At 38.7% G+C, this 15311-nt stretch overlaps 1 protein-coding gene across 1 annotated transcript in view; it reads left to right on the top strand.

Annotated features, from left to right (window-relative positions):
- The window catches only part of LOC136864676 (activating transcription factor 7-interacting protein 1), a 251456-nt gene extending 237470 nt beyond the window's left edge, over positions 1–13986 (top strand). Inside the window, exon 7 of the mRNA XM_068226381.1 lies at positions 13122–13986. Coding sequence (XP_068082482.1) covers positions 13122–13136 — 15 coding nt within the window. The 3' untranslated portion in view covers positions 13137–13986. The remainder of the gene's footprint in view (positions 1–13121) is intronic.
- Positions 13987–15311: the final 1325 nt, after the last annotated feature.

Raw genomic sequence — 15311 nt, 5'->3', positions numbered from 1 at the left:
CCTAACTTTGTTTCTTAGTTTTAACTGTATCAATACGGATCTATACAATGACGTTCGTAAATTGGACTTGCGTGATTTTGTCTGTTCCTCGGTATTATGGTGAAGGAATGTGACTTCCGTTTTAAAGTGTGTACAGTGATAACTTTCGGTATAAAACTGAGTGAAGAAGAGGCTCAACATTTGCTTTTTGTAATGTTTCTAAGTGTGATTCAGTATCTTGCATGGTGAGGTGGGGGGGGGGGGGGGGGGGGGGGCATTTTAGAACATGTGTGCACAAAGAAACATAAAGACAATGCCCAATGTGTTGAAAAATCAAGAAACTCTATTGCAAATGTAAGGATGATGACACTGACAGTGTAACACTTCTAGAAGTACTGCCCGTGTCATTTAGTATTGAACATAACCTCCCTGTTAATCATTCCGATCAAGCTGGTCCTTTATTTAGGAAGATATTCCCGGATTCAAAGATGGGTGTGGCAGGGCTGTTGAGAAGGGAAATAGGTTGTATTTTTTTTAATTGTAGGATGCTCTTGCCATCTAATAAATTTAGCTGCTGAAAAGGGATCCACATGTATGCCTTTTTAAGTAGGTGAACATTTAATAGATAATTTAATAGATATTTTCACCGAGCTCGATAGCTGCAGTCGCTTAAGTGCGGCCAGTATCCAGTAATCGGGAGATAGTGGGTTCGAGCCCCACTGTCGGCAACACTGAAGATTGTTTTCCGTGGTTTCCAATTTTCACACCAGGCAAATGCCGGGGCTGTACCTTAATTAAGGCCACGGTTGCTTCCTTCCACTTCCTAGGCCTTTCCTATCCCATCGTCGCCAAATACCTATCTGTGTCGGTGCAACGTAAAACAAATAGCAAAAAAGAAAAAAATAGATGTTTTCTAATTGTATATGTAAATGGTTGCAGTAACTTCTTAGCCTGTTAGTAAGAAAATCCAGATTTTTTCATGTAACTTATAACTGAACGGCCCACCCCACCCCGTCGTCGAATCCTCCGGTTTTTCAGTTAGGAAGGTTGGCAGTTATGCAATTATGTTAATATGTAGTGAAGGAGAATGTAATACACCATATAAATTCCAGCCACCATGGATTACTACAGCTGGAGATATGTCGTCGCAGTGACTATGAAAATACTACGACTGTGGAGACATCATGTAAAATATTATGAAACAAATGTAGTATTTGCAATGAATAGTCAAAAACATGACATCAAACACTCGACAACATAGTTTTCTGGCCTGACTAGACAGTCAGAGACAAAAAATGCGCAAGTCAACAACAGCATGTTTCATACATACAAATTTCTTGCAGCGTGCACATTTAATGAAAGCAGGTTAGTCACATTTCTCGTGGAAACACACTTCTGTTAATATTCCTCCAGAGCAGTGCTTCAAAGTTGTTCGAAATATGCCAGGGAAGTCTTTGGTATAGCTGCACTAGAGAATAGCATTAAATTGAGAAGCTTGCTGCTGAGAATTAGAAATGCACAAATGATTGAAAGCCTAACTATTGGTCTATGTACCATATGTTGGTATCATTGTCAGAAGGTACCGTAATTATATCTGTTAAACTTCACAATACCGGGCGAGTTGGCTGTGCGGTTAGGGTTGCGCAGCTGTGAGCTTGCATCCGGGAGATAGTGGGTTCAAACCCCACTGTCGACAGCCCTGAAGATGGTTTTCTGTGGTTTCCCATTTTCACACGAGGCAAATGCTGGGACTGTACCTTAAGGCCACGGCCACTTCCTTCCCACTCCTAGGCCTTTTCTGTCCCCCATAGTTGCCATAAGACCTATCTGTGTTGGTGCAACATATAGCAAATAGCAAAAAAAAAATAATAATAATAATAATAATAATAATTTCACAATACTTTCTGTTTGGACGGAAGAAGGAAACATCGGCAGGCTGTACAATGTCTGTACAATTATAGAATTAGCTTCTTGATGCATTCAATGCCTTCAGTAACTGTAGAGTTGTATAGTTCATTTCTATTGGCTGCCCAGGAGTTGGCCAAAAGAAGAACGTTAGTACTTGTATGTATATTTGGCCACATTGCTTGTTCTGGAAGACCTTTAAATCAGTCTTGGTCATATTGTAATATTTGCTTGCAAACTCCTTGCTGTTCAGTAAATTGGTCATATTTGCAAGAAAATGGCCAATGGGCTTTGATAAAAGGACATACAAATGGGGTAGCAGCGTACCATCCATCACGATCCCTGGCATTATTATATAAGAGTGTGTGATTAGTGCAGTTGGATCCATAGCAGCAAAGATGTTCTTGCTTCCCTTCACTGCGAGGGTTCGTCTAAATTGCAACTATCAAATCTTGATTGGTCTGCATTAATTACTTGATCTGGCAACGTGTTATTTCTCAATAAGAGACTTGATTTGTCTCACGAATTCATAAGCCCTTTGTTCAATAACAGCAGCCCCTTCAACCAACTGCTTGCTAACTTTGTGGGTTATTTTCCAACAAACGACCTTATAATTTTGCTTAAACTTTCTTACCCACGAATTGGAAGCTTTGAATAGCAGGGAATTGTTGAGGATCAATTCCCTTCTTAAATTTCATTGCCCAGAGTTGCAATGTATGGTCATGTATTAAGGTGTTATCCTGTCTCTTCGATATAAAATGTTCACTTGTAATAAAATGTTTACTTGTAATAAAATGTTCACTCCAAGATTTTGTCATATTTTGCAGGCTGTTAGCTACAGCGTTTTCAAAATTTTGTAACACAGTCCTACTCTTTGTTTTTCTTTTTTTGTGCCAAGACTGTTGTAAGTTTCAGTGTGTCATCGATTGCTAATCTAGGGTGAGACAGAAGAGGAGGACCAAGATTTAAATTTTTTTTAACTTGGTTGTTTTGTCCATATCTTATACGCATCAGCCAGAAATCATTCTGGAAAATTTGACTTGGAGGGGATGGCTGACAAGATAAACTGCTCCCGTGGACATCTGCCACTGGTGATATTGCTTCATCACTCAGTCATGATATTATCACTTTCCTCATCTGATGCTTCGCAAGTGTACTCATCTCTTGTTATTACAGTTTCTTTTCCTGATAACTGTTTCTTTATTTGTTCACAAATAACACACTCTTCACCTGTAGTTGCATCTTCTGAAATTCCAAAGTAATCACTTTTACAGTTTCACAATTACCCCTTCTCATTGTCAAGGGTGACCATACTGTACGAACTTACTCGCTCTGTAAACATACTTTTGCACCACATAGATAATGCAACATACTCTAACGGACAACACAAATCTGTCTTGTGAGCTGTGACCATTGCGCTGCTTGTAGATGGATAAGGGAAGCCTACACCATCCCACCTATTCCTCCCTCTCTTGTCCACACCTTTGCACTATAGCTGATAAATCTTTCAAAGGAGTTTTTGTTTCCGACGATCATTAATAAGACTAAAATAGTTTTCTCCTAAACAACTGCCATGACCCTTCTTTGTTAGTACATAGAGCTCTCTCTGACTATTTTTGCCTTGTTTAGAAATGTAGTAATATCTGCATATAAAACCGAACAGGCATTGGACCCTATGTTGTAAGGTAAGTCATTTATTTGTACAAAAAACTGAAAAGGACCTAAGATAGAGCCCTGTAAAACTCCTCCTGTACATAATTGCCAGAAAAGTTTGGTATTTCTTACCTTCCTGTAATGTTAGTTGGAAATATGAGAATGGTTTAATATTCTTGGAATAAACCACACCCAGGTGACTGGAGTGGAACATTGATGATAATGATGATTCTTGGAATAGGCATAAGTATAATTTATTCCAAATGGAAGTTTAGGAAAATACTTCTGCTATGTTCAGTATTTTTCATCAATTTTTGTGACCAGGCATAACCAACATTGAATATATTGTGAATGAAGTACATGTCATTTTTGAAAAAAATTTCATATTTATGGAAATTTGTCGTGATATGTTGTAAGAAGCCAAAGGGATATATATTTACTGGTCATAGTACACTTATGTATAAGGTGTACCATTCATTAGTAAGGAGGCTGGGCATATGTATGGAACATAAAAGCTTTCATTCCATGCTTTTGCAGTATTATAGTACATGCTGTGTGTTAACTACATGTTTGCATTAAATAATTCTATGTACTGTAATGCAATTTGTGTAATACCTTACAATTGTTACCAGTGATCATATTATTGTAACATTGTGTGATGTCAAATTTTTGCTATAATTGTATATATAAGTGTGAGAATTTTTGTTGATATTTTTCGTATAAGCACACATATTTCATGTGTCTATTATATGTTATTCCCATAAATGTTAATTGTAGATATATTATATGTTTTCCTCAGTGATTGATATTTTACAGATCGTCGCCATAAGACCTATCTGTGTCGGTGCGACGTAAAGCAACTAGCAAAAAAAAAAAAAAAAAAAGGTATTTTACAGAGAGAGTTAAGCACAAAACTTCTTCCAGTACAATGAAGTACCGTAAGTCATTTTTTAAAATTACATATTCCTGGAGATTTGTCTTTATTTATAGGCCTATGTTTTAAGAAGGAAAAGAGATAAATTATTAGTAGTTACAATACTATATGTAGGCTGCTGTATTAGTATTGAGATCAAAAAGACATGGAATAATAGAGAGAAATCTGAAAATAAGGGACATAAATTTCTGCGTTCATTTGTATTTGATTATTCAGATATGTAAATATTCCTTATACAAGCTTTCATTCTAATCAAAAACTTACCAAAATATTATTAAAAGTCTATGTTGCTAACCTTAAAGACAATAAATAAATTCATCTGTTTTACTAGGTTTGTTGTGTTACTCTTAGTTAACCAATTACATAAGAATATCAAAATCTGGTTTCTCTTTCTTTAATTTTTTTTTTTTACAATGGGCTTTACATCGCACCGACACAGATAGGTCTTATGGCGAGGATGGGATAGGAAAGGCCTAAGAGTGGGAAGGAAATGGCCACGGCCTTAATTAAGATACAACCCCAGCATTTGCCTGATGTGAAAATGGGGAAACCACGGAAAACCATCTTCGGGGCTGCGGACAGTTGGCTTCGAACCCACTATCTCCCAGTTGCAAGCTCACAGCTGCGTGCCCCTTACTGAACGATTCTTTTTGTATGCATTGGTCAAGCATTTTCAAGCTGGCCTCACTAAAGGATTCTATGTCTATATCTTATTTTCTCTGTAAGGCAATAGCTATATGGAAATTTTAAAATTCTTTCTTCAGCTTCTCCCCAGTTATTTCTGGGGTCACTGGAACCAACCTGGTTCATTTTGTTTTTGAGCAGAAATTAGAAATTCCAAACCCGGAATCAACTAGGTTTGAACATCAGCCATAGAGATGGAAAGCCAACAACTATTTTACTCCCTCTTTCCTCCCCCTTCTAAATAGCTGTACGTTTCTGTTTAATTCAAAATTTAATTTGACCCTGTTTGCCATGAGTTGTTGGTAGTATATTTGCTTGCATTTTCTTTTGTTGCAATATGGCATATTTCCCTCTCTATGCATGTTGTGTTATTTCACCACCGAGACAAACACTATATATGTTTGTAACTAAAATTAGCCACACTGACATGAGCTACTTACTGTACAGCGGTTAGCAATGTACAATGGTTAGCATACTAGCCTATGGTACAAGGGGTCTCAGGTTCAATTCCCAGTTGGGCCGTGGATTTTAATTTTCATTGGTTAATTCTTTTGGCTTGGGAGCTGGGGGTTTGTGCTATCTTCAGAATTAGAATTCATTTTAGGTGGGGCCCCATGCTCACAGACATGCAGTTCACCTATGGGTGGCAAGTCGGAAGACATGCACCAAGCACCTCTGGAGGCCACACACCATTATAAATAAGAAAAGCTGTCCCGAGCAAGGTGGCATTGCGGTTAGGGTCTTGTAGCTGTCAGCCATCATTCGAGAGATGCTGGGTTCGAATCCCACCGTCAGCAGCCCTAACTTAATTAAGGTCACAGCCACTACCTTCTCAATCCTAGCCATTTCCCATCCTTCCATTGCCGAAATCCTTTGACGTGTTAGTGCGACGTTAAACCAATAGCAAAAATACATACATTTCATATTTAACCAAAATCAACATTATCAGCCAATATGAACAAACATTCTTCTAAAAGTCTATATTATTAAATAGATTTCTACCGGGCGAGTTGGCCGTGCGCGTAGAGGCGCGCGGCTGTGAGCTTGCATCCGGGAGATAGTAGGTTCGAATCCCACTATCGGCAGCCCTGAAGATGGTTTTCCGTGGTTTCCCATTTTCATACCAGGCAAATGCTGGGGCTGTACCTTAATTAAGGCCACGGCCGCTTCCTTCCTACTCCTAGGCCTTTCCCATCCCATCATCGCCATAAGACCTATCTGTGTCGGTGCGACGTAAAGCCCCTAGCAAAAAAAAAAAAATAGATTTCTTCGGAGTATCACCGTCCCGCAATGCTGGTTCATCATGTTCCAGTACAGTATCCAAAACCAATAATCTATCGTATAATTCTGAAAATATAGCCAATAACTGTATTATAATAAAAAGAAGAATACTGTACATTTCTTCCAGCAAACTCTGTTATGATGGTTTGTGATATCATCAATGAAGATAATTATTTTCCAATACCCTTGTTTGAAGTGTCAGTGGCCAGGGCTAGAAATTAACTACAAGCTCACAGCTGGATATTGAATCACCAATTCCCATTTTCTAGCTACGGCTAGGTAGGGGCACATATGGTTCTCCTCCATTTTCTTCTTATCATTCCACCACTCCCCAACCAACAGTATCTTCCAATCCAGGTTCTGCTGTTTTATGTGGTTTTGGATTACTGTAAGTTCATCCATCTCAGTCTTGGCTGTCCTCAGTCTCTCTTCCCTTTCATTGGCATTTCCATAGATTGTTTCTGCATTCCTTCATCACTCGTCATTTTAACATGTCCAGATAGATTATAGCCAGCCCCATGGTATAACTGTGGCCTGCCTGCCTGCCTCTTACCCGGAGGTTCCGGGTTCAATTCCCAGCCAGGACGGGGATTTTTGCCTTGAACTGGGCGTTGGTTCCGAGGTCCACTCTGTATGCAGTTACAATTGAGAAGCTATCTAACAGTGAAATAGCAGCCCCAGTCTAGAAAACCAAGAACAACGGCCGAGAGGATTCGTTGTGCAGACTACATGACACCTCGAAATCTGCAGGTCTTCCAGCTGAGCAGCAGACGCTTGGTAGGCCTTGGCCCTTTGGGGGGTTTGGGAGGAAACCTACTACTCTGTAAATATGGTTCCTATTATGGATCTTAAATATGTTCGGAAAATCTTAAACCCTCAAGATAGCTAATCATACTTTTTAACGTGGGGCAGCGCGCACAGTTGTTTCGTGTATGTAAAAGAAATGAATATATATGGCGACCCTCAACCAAATTTTATTTACTGTGTTCATATGACTAGAAGTGCTATTTTACATTAATAAAACATTTAACAGATTCACAAAGATGGTAGAAAATATTTCCTGATACACTTACATAATTTTTATTGCTTTTTTATGTTTGCCGATAGAGTTGCTGAAGTCATAATATTTTCTGCAGTATATTAGCACACATTTCAATCATTGTCAGTCTATTCTTCAGTAAACGTTGTGAATTCAAAGATATGATTTAAAATTTCATAATTGAAAAATATTCAACATTAAAAATTAATTAATGACATATATTTAAAATTTAAAAGTACATATAAATAGCTGAAACTCAGTAGAAAAATAAACTAATAAAATTTTCCCTCTTGGTTGTCCATAGTGTCCAATCAAAACAGAAAACTTAAACTAACAACTACTAAGAAACACTATTATCACTTTATAACTTCATTCTTTTTATGTAATTTGAGAAGGCACGCACCGGTGTATTTGACCTGGTCAACTTACCACGAGGAGGCACCCACAGCCTTAAAGACCACTCCCACAAAAAACACAGTGTGGAGGCCAAGTGTGTAAAAATAGATTGTTAAACCTAATTTCAGGTGGAGGCCGATGACCTTCGATGTTAGGCTCTTTTAAACAAGCAGCATAACAATTTCAGGTGGCAGACGATAAGAGTCCATTTGAAGGTACACAAAGGTGACGCAAGCTTGCGTGAACTTGAAGATATCGAGTGATACCAATCGCACACGGTATTTTACACCATGTGCGGCTTCTGAAGGCTCTTTGGAGTGAAAATGTTAATCATTATTACTGTATGTCTGCCTTAGCTCTACCTGATTTTGCTTGCTGTTATGTGTCAAATTTTTTTTTATAGAACAATCAAAATTATTAAGTATATCTCTTTTTTTGCTAGTTGCTTTACATCACACCGACACAGATAGGTCTTATGGCGACGATGGGACAGGGAAGGGCTCGGAGTGGGAAGGAAGCGGCCATGGCCTTAATTAAGGTACAGCCCCAGCATTTGCCTGGTGTGAAAATGGGAAACCACGGAAAACCATCTTCAGGGCTGCCGACAGTGGGGTTTGAACCTACTATCTCCCGAATACTGGATACTGGCCGCACTTAAGCGACTGCAGCTATCGAGCTCAGTAAATTATATTTTATGACAGCCCAATGCTAATTCACTTTGTCATTAATTTCTGTTCAGTACCATTAACAAGAAATTCTACATTTTGAAGTAATTTTGATTTGCATTGCTGAGCTATTGTGAAACCCTGTGGAAGTATACTGTTCTATGAATTATAGAAAAGTCTCCTTTGCAACATACACATTGCACTTTCAAACTATTATTTGTTACAGATATAATCCAAGCCTTCTCATTTTTATACTTTGTAAACTACATGCTGTGCATTTTCTTCTTTTGTGGAGAATTACCACCACTTACATTTCACCAAACCAGACTAATTGTCACACAAAATCACTATAATATAGACAACTGCTAAACAATTGTCTTTTGAATAACCAACAAGTGGCAAATTCCAACTGTAATACCTAAGTTTATCATTGTACAACATTCCATATGAAGCACAAGATTAATGCACACCAGTTAGTGGAGTGGAGCCCAGTGGTGCATGAATCTGCAGACTTATCTATGTGAGGTTAAAATGATAACATTTTTAAATCTGGAAATAAAATAACAAAACATAGGACTTTCGGCATCCCACTTGACAATAATACAGGACGTGACTTTTAAGTCTTGAATACAGTACACCTGGCATGTATATAGTCTGTGTCAAATAGGAAGCTGTTTGTGTAACGGTCATTGTTATGATGTTAAAAATATTTTGGCCTGGTGCAAGTTTTAATTAACGCAGTGAAATGTTTTGCAAAGTGCAATGCATTGAGAGGGTGGGATAATGCGACAAAAGAGCAGCCAATTGGTTGGACAGTTCTGAGTAGCCTTTTGAAGGCAATGTTTTCCACTTGATACAGGCTGTAATCAACCTGGCAATGAAATGATTGGTGTGCAGATAAGGTTTTCTGATAGCATCTGTAAGTGGTTTATCAAGCATTTCTTCCGTTTTTGTAATTTGACTATATAACAATTGTCTTTTGAATAACCAACAAGAGGAAACTTCCAACTGTAATACCTAAATTTATCAAAATTATTGAATATGTCTTATGACTGTTTTTTCTGCCATTTATTTTCCTCCTCCATCCCGGCTTGGGACATAGGTATGGTTCACTTCTCGCAACCAGTTTTGTCTTTGCTAACTTTCCATGTAAGAAGGTAAGAGTTTTCTAATTTTGTTAGCTTAATTTGGTATAATATATCTTTTTTTTTTTTTTTTTATTGCCTATGGAGGAATCAATGATTTTCACAATGGAAGTTCTATCCAGGAAGAAAACAGGATTTTTCTTTCATGAAGGACATATTTATTTGTAACTGAAACAGGATGTTCTTTTACTAAGGAGACAGATTTTCTTCTGGTAAAATGTTGGGTGCATCTGTTTGTAAATTAGACGTAAGATATGTTAAATGTCGATAATCTGTTCTTACACTTGATGTATAATACTAATAACCTATTTCATTTTGGCTACATGGTGCATTTTGCATATTGTTCAAAATTTTGTGTAACATTAATGTACGTCTGTGTTGAGTCATATGAATTATTTACTTGTGACAAGGTTTGAAGGGCAGTGTACCATTGTGAATTAATATAGTGTTACTTTATTATTGGATAGTGACAGACTTTGCCTGTGACTTTCACTGAAGTTGGTGTTCTAATAAATCTGATGAAATTATGAAAGAAGAGATCCATTACAAACACATATACTAAATAAAAAAGAATGTAGAAGCAAGTTGTAGTGATACATTTACATTTGAAATGTCATATGTCTTGAATACCTGACTGTTAGGATCTTCATATCTTATTATGTAAAAGTGACGGCTCCAAGTATTAACATCATAACTTTTCCCCTGTACAACCATCGTAACTTCAGTTACAATTTTATTTGTGCTGTCATTCTCCTAGGAGACAATGTTAGGATCAACTATTGCTGCCAAGTTTTGGGGAGCAGGAGGTAATATTTTTATACAGGTGAAAAATACTGAATTAATGGTTTTGGTGATGATCGTATTTCAGTTTGGCTAGCCTTAAACTTACAATCTTAATACTTGGAGCCATCGAAATGTTAACTGCATATATGTTTGTTATACTTTATGCAATTAGACCTGAGCACTATAAACAGACTGTGCAGTCACGTACCCTCTAATTCTCTTTTTTTTTTAGATTTACACGTGTGTGGTAGCTCACTAACCCAGGGATTACGCTTCCTTATCTTATTGTACTTGTTGATTAAAGTTCTTTATTTATGATATTGGAAATTGAGCACACTTCTCTTTTTTTTTTTTTTTCCTACTTGTTTAATGTCGCACTAATACATCAAAGGTGTTTGGTGACAGAAGGATGGGAAAGGACTAGGATTATGAAGGTAGCGGCCGAAGCCTCAATTAAGGTACAGCCGCAGCATCAGCCTGGTGTGAAAATGGGAAACCACGGAAAACCATCTTCATGGCTGCCGATGGTGGGATTCAAACCCACTATCTCCTGAATGCAGGCTCACATCTATGCAACCCTAACCGCATGGCCATCTCGCTCAGTGAAAGTTCACTTCTACTGTTCGATGTTTTCTGATTTCCTGATGATGTCTTATTTTAGATTCAACCTTGTATCTCTCTTGCCCTTATTTACTGTATTCTAAGCAAAGTGAGAACTTACTGCCTACACAGAGTAAATTGACAAGGGAAAAAGAATGGTCAGTGTCGTTGTCATTGTCCCCACCCCCATATTCCCTGCATTCATTCATTCATTCATTCATACATTCAGTGCCATGTTCATGATTTGACACATGTTTGTTCCTTTCCATTACTTAATATCTGTTCCTTTCCCTTACTTTATATTCAATGCCATGTCCATTTCCCTGTTACAAGGTTCCTTCCTTGTCCTGCGCAGAGGGGTGCTCGCTCTAATTGCGTGGACTTTACCTGACAAAATAACATGTTATTGAGGGGTATCTGTGTGTCATTCTGGATTGTTTAGTGTTTTATTCCAAATACAGCCATGTATTGTCACATACTAATAGCTTTAAATCCCTTCATTCAACTCCAACATCTCTTTACAGCTTAACTTGCTTTATTCCAATATAGCAGTTGAGGCTTTCACGGCCAGCATTATAAATCTTGATGTATTTTCCAGGCTTGTAGGCCATGGTCCAGGAGCATGTTACGGTCCTGGCGTTTCACCGAAGACTGCATTATCAAGGGTTTCAACTGACTTCAAAGGCTGTGAAGTAGTGGTGGGGACGGAACGATTAGAACTGTATAGTAACTAGGTTCTTGAGGTTACGTGACATCACAGCGGAGCACCGGTACAACTTCAGTAAACCTTCCAGCCAGGCTACACTCGAAACGCCACTGTGCTGTTGTTCAGACTCCAGACTGAGTCGTCTGTTCTATTTGTATGTTTCCTTATACATACAGTATATCTTTGTTTAAATTTATTGCGCTATATTTTCTATTGATATGTGTAATAAGAAAGAAGCAATAATGCCATGGAAGTCCTCCCAAGCATGGCAGTATTTTACTAGCAGTCCAGGTAGAAAATCCACTACTTGTAAAATTTGCAATCAAATCTATTGCACAGGTGGAGGAACATCAAATTTATAGAATCGCATCGTAAGGACATACAGTTGCACATCGTGAAAGTAATTCCATTCCTACGTACGCAAGAGACAGTGCAGGAAAAAATAAAATGCATAGGAGTTTGGCTACTTTTGTATGCGAAGACATGCAGTCACTGAGGGTTGTAGAGAACAGTTTAGATCCTTTCCAACAAAACAAAAAAAATGAGGCCACCATAGCTCAATTGGTAGAGCTATCAATGCGAAATCGGGAGGTTGTGGGTTCGGATCCCACTGGTGTCCAATTGGCCATTTTTTGTTCTGTACTTAACATCTCTTCAACACGTACTAAATCTACGTAACACAACCTAACTGGCTGAAAGTCGATTTAGATTACAATGCGGTCATGGAAATGCAATATTAATTGACTCTTAAGTGAACATGCTCATGCTTACCTTAGCGTATCTGCTACATCTGTGCCCGCGTAGGAGGTGTTTTCATGTGCTGGACAAATTCCTTCAGACCGAAGGTTGTTGCTTTCTGCAAAATGAGCTGAAACTCTGATATTTTAGAATATAAATTTCTCCTATATAACACCTGTTCCATGCAATACCGAACACTAAGGTTACTTCCCACACTGTTTGTGTACAACGTGTTGTGTCCGAATTTAATGCTTGTCACAAGATGAAGAATCTAGTTCATTTGTATATTTTACATATTTCCATTGTCATTTAACTCCTTACCACATTGTTATCAATGAAATGTTTGACATTATATGAGTTTAGGCACATTTCAAAGAACTAGATCTTGTTTTGTCAATTATCACATTATGGAATGCGGTATGTTTATACGTATGCATTAATATTTATTGTATTTTATGTATTTATTCATTTGTATGCTTATTTTTTTCTTTATGTTTACTTGATATGCCTCATATTAAGCACAGATTTGTATATGCGCTAATGTTGTGCTTCGTTTGTGTGACGATATTCAACAAAAAAATCACAAAGTAATTTTTGACAATTTATTTACCAGCGTTGCTTTACTTGAAGAACTGCAGAAACTTGGAATCTATGGTACAGGAACTTGCCGTGCTAACAGGCTTCAAGGGGCTCAGCTGTTACTATCTTCCGAGAAAGAGCTAAAAGAGCAAGGACGAGGTGCGTTTGACTCAGTAACCAACGAGAACAACATTGCAGTTTCTCGATGGATTGATAACTCCTCTATTCACATTGCCTCAGCATGTGCAGGAAGGCAACCTCAAGACCTGGCCCAACGATGGAGTAAGAAAGACAAAACAACAATTAGCATACCACGGCCCTTCGGAGTTGGATTTTATAACACACACATGGGAGGAGTAGACCTTGTAGATCAATGTGTTGCACTTCACCCGCATCGTTGCCGAAACAAGAGATGGTATTTGAGAGTGTTTTTCCACTTCTTAGCCTTAACTGTTGTCAACTGTTGGTTTTTGCACAGACAAGCAGGAAATTCCTTCTTGCCTTTGTTGGATTTCAAAGCTTCTGTAGCAAGATCTCTGATTAGTATTGGCAGCCATGACCAAACAAGTGTCAAGAGAGGTCGTCCAAGCCTAATCTCTCCTACAGTGAAACGCCGGCAAGTCTGTCAAACTACACCGGAATTCAGGTTTCATGAGGGAAATCACTGGCCGAAACTGATGGACATAAAAAATGCAAATCGGTGCCGCGATGAACAATGCAAGCGGAAAACGAAGTACATGTGTACTAACTGTAATGTGTCACTTTGCCCAGACTGCTTTGCCATTTTCCACACAAGGAAATGAAAGACAGTGAATTAAATGATATGTATAGGATGAATCTCTTAATGCATGATGTCCACTCCAGTGGACATGGTGTTATTTCCATGGTGTTTGGTGTAAATTATTGAAATAAAGCTTTGGGTGATCCATTGGACCCCAAATATTACAAAAACGCTGTATTTAAAATTCTTACCTTCATCCCATTAATTCATGCATGAGAGGGTTAACGCGAGAAAAAGTAAAGTGAAGGAACGAGGCTAGCTGAAAAAGGAATAAACTAGGGATGGCGCGACTGAAGCATGGAATCGAGAACGTCGACTCCATCGACTCCGAACACCGGTCTCGGTTCGGATGAAGCCTCGCGACTCCAAGCGAACTTGACTCTCATTGCGGGGCCGCTTGCGTATCGAGGCGTGTAAAATAACATTAAATATCATATATGTTGCTGCAGAGTATTGTAGAGTGAGGTACGATATCGTTAACGAAGACGACGAGGGTAATGGCATGGTTGAAATAAAATTAAACGTGTGTCAGAAAGTACCGGCATAGCAGACCACGGACATTTAATTTCACGACTTTATTTGTCGTGATCAGGAAATTGATAAACAGATATCTATGCTATATCATTATGAATTGCACATAAACGGTGAAAACAAATCTAATATGGGTAAATCCTCTAACATAACTCGAACATAGATTACACCATTAAAAGCCTCCGCGGCTCAGGCGGCAGCGCGTTGGCCTCTCGCCGCTGGATTCCGTGGTTCAAATCCCGGTCACTCCACGTGAGATTTGTTTTTCTCCGGGTACTCCGGCTTTCCCTGTCATCTTCCATTCTAGCAGTACCCTCCAACATCATCTCATTTTATCTGTCGGGTATTCATCATTGCCCCAGAGGAGTGCGACAGGCCTCGGCAACCGGTACAATTCCTATCCTCGCCGCAGGATGGGAGCTTCATTTATTCCATTCCTGACCCGGTCACTGACTGGAAAACAGGTTGTAGGTTACCATTATAATTGAAGGACCACGTTAAGTTTTGTTGCATTATTAGTAGTAGTAGTATGCATAAAAGCCCTTTTCGCGACAGCCCTGGTAGGTCTTGGCTTACCAAGTGAACTCTGCCCAGCTCGAAGGCCAGTAGATTACGAGGTGACGTGTGTTCAGCACGACGAATCCTCTCGACCGTTATTCTTGGCTTTGTAGACACGGTCTCTACCTCAACGTGATCACGAAACCTGAGATACAGGTAAAAATCCCTCACCTGGCCGGAATCGATCCCGGGGCCTCCATAGACTGCGGAGGCGGCTATTATGACGCACAATGGTTGGTAAAATATTTGTTGTAAAATCAGACTATAAGCACTCGCTTCTTTTTTTTTCTGTTTTATGCTCCTGGGGTATTAATCATTTACAATTTTAAAAATCTAACCCGGCCGAGAACCGAA

This window comes from Anabrus simplex, chromosome 2, assembly GCF_040414725.1.
Source record: "Anabrus simplex isolate iqAnaSimp1 chromosome 2, ASM4041472v1, whole genome shotgun sequence".
NCBI classification, from domain to species: Eukaryota; Metazoa; Arthropoda; class Insecta; order Orthoptera; family Tettigoniidae; genus Anabrus; species Anabrus simplex.
Note: the sequence above shows the minus strand (reverse complement) of the source record. Positions and strands in the feature narration are given on the sequence as shown.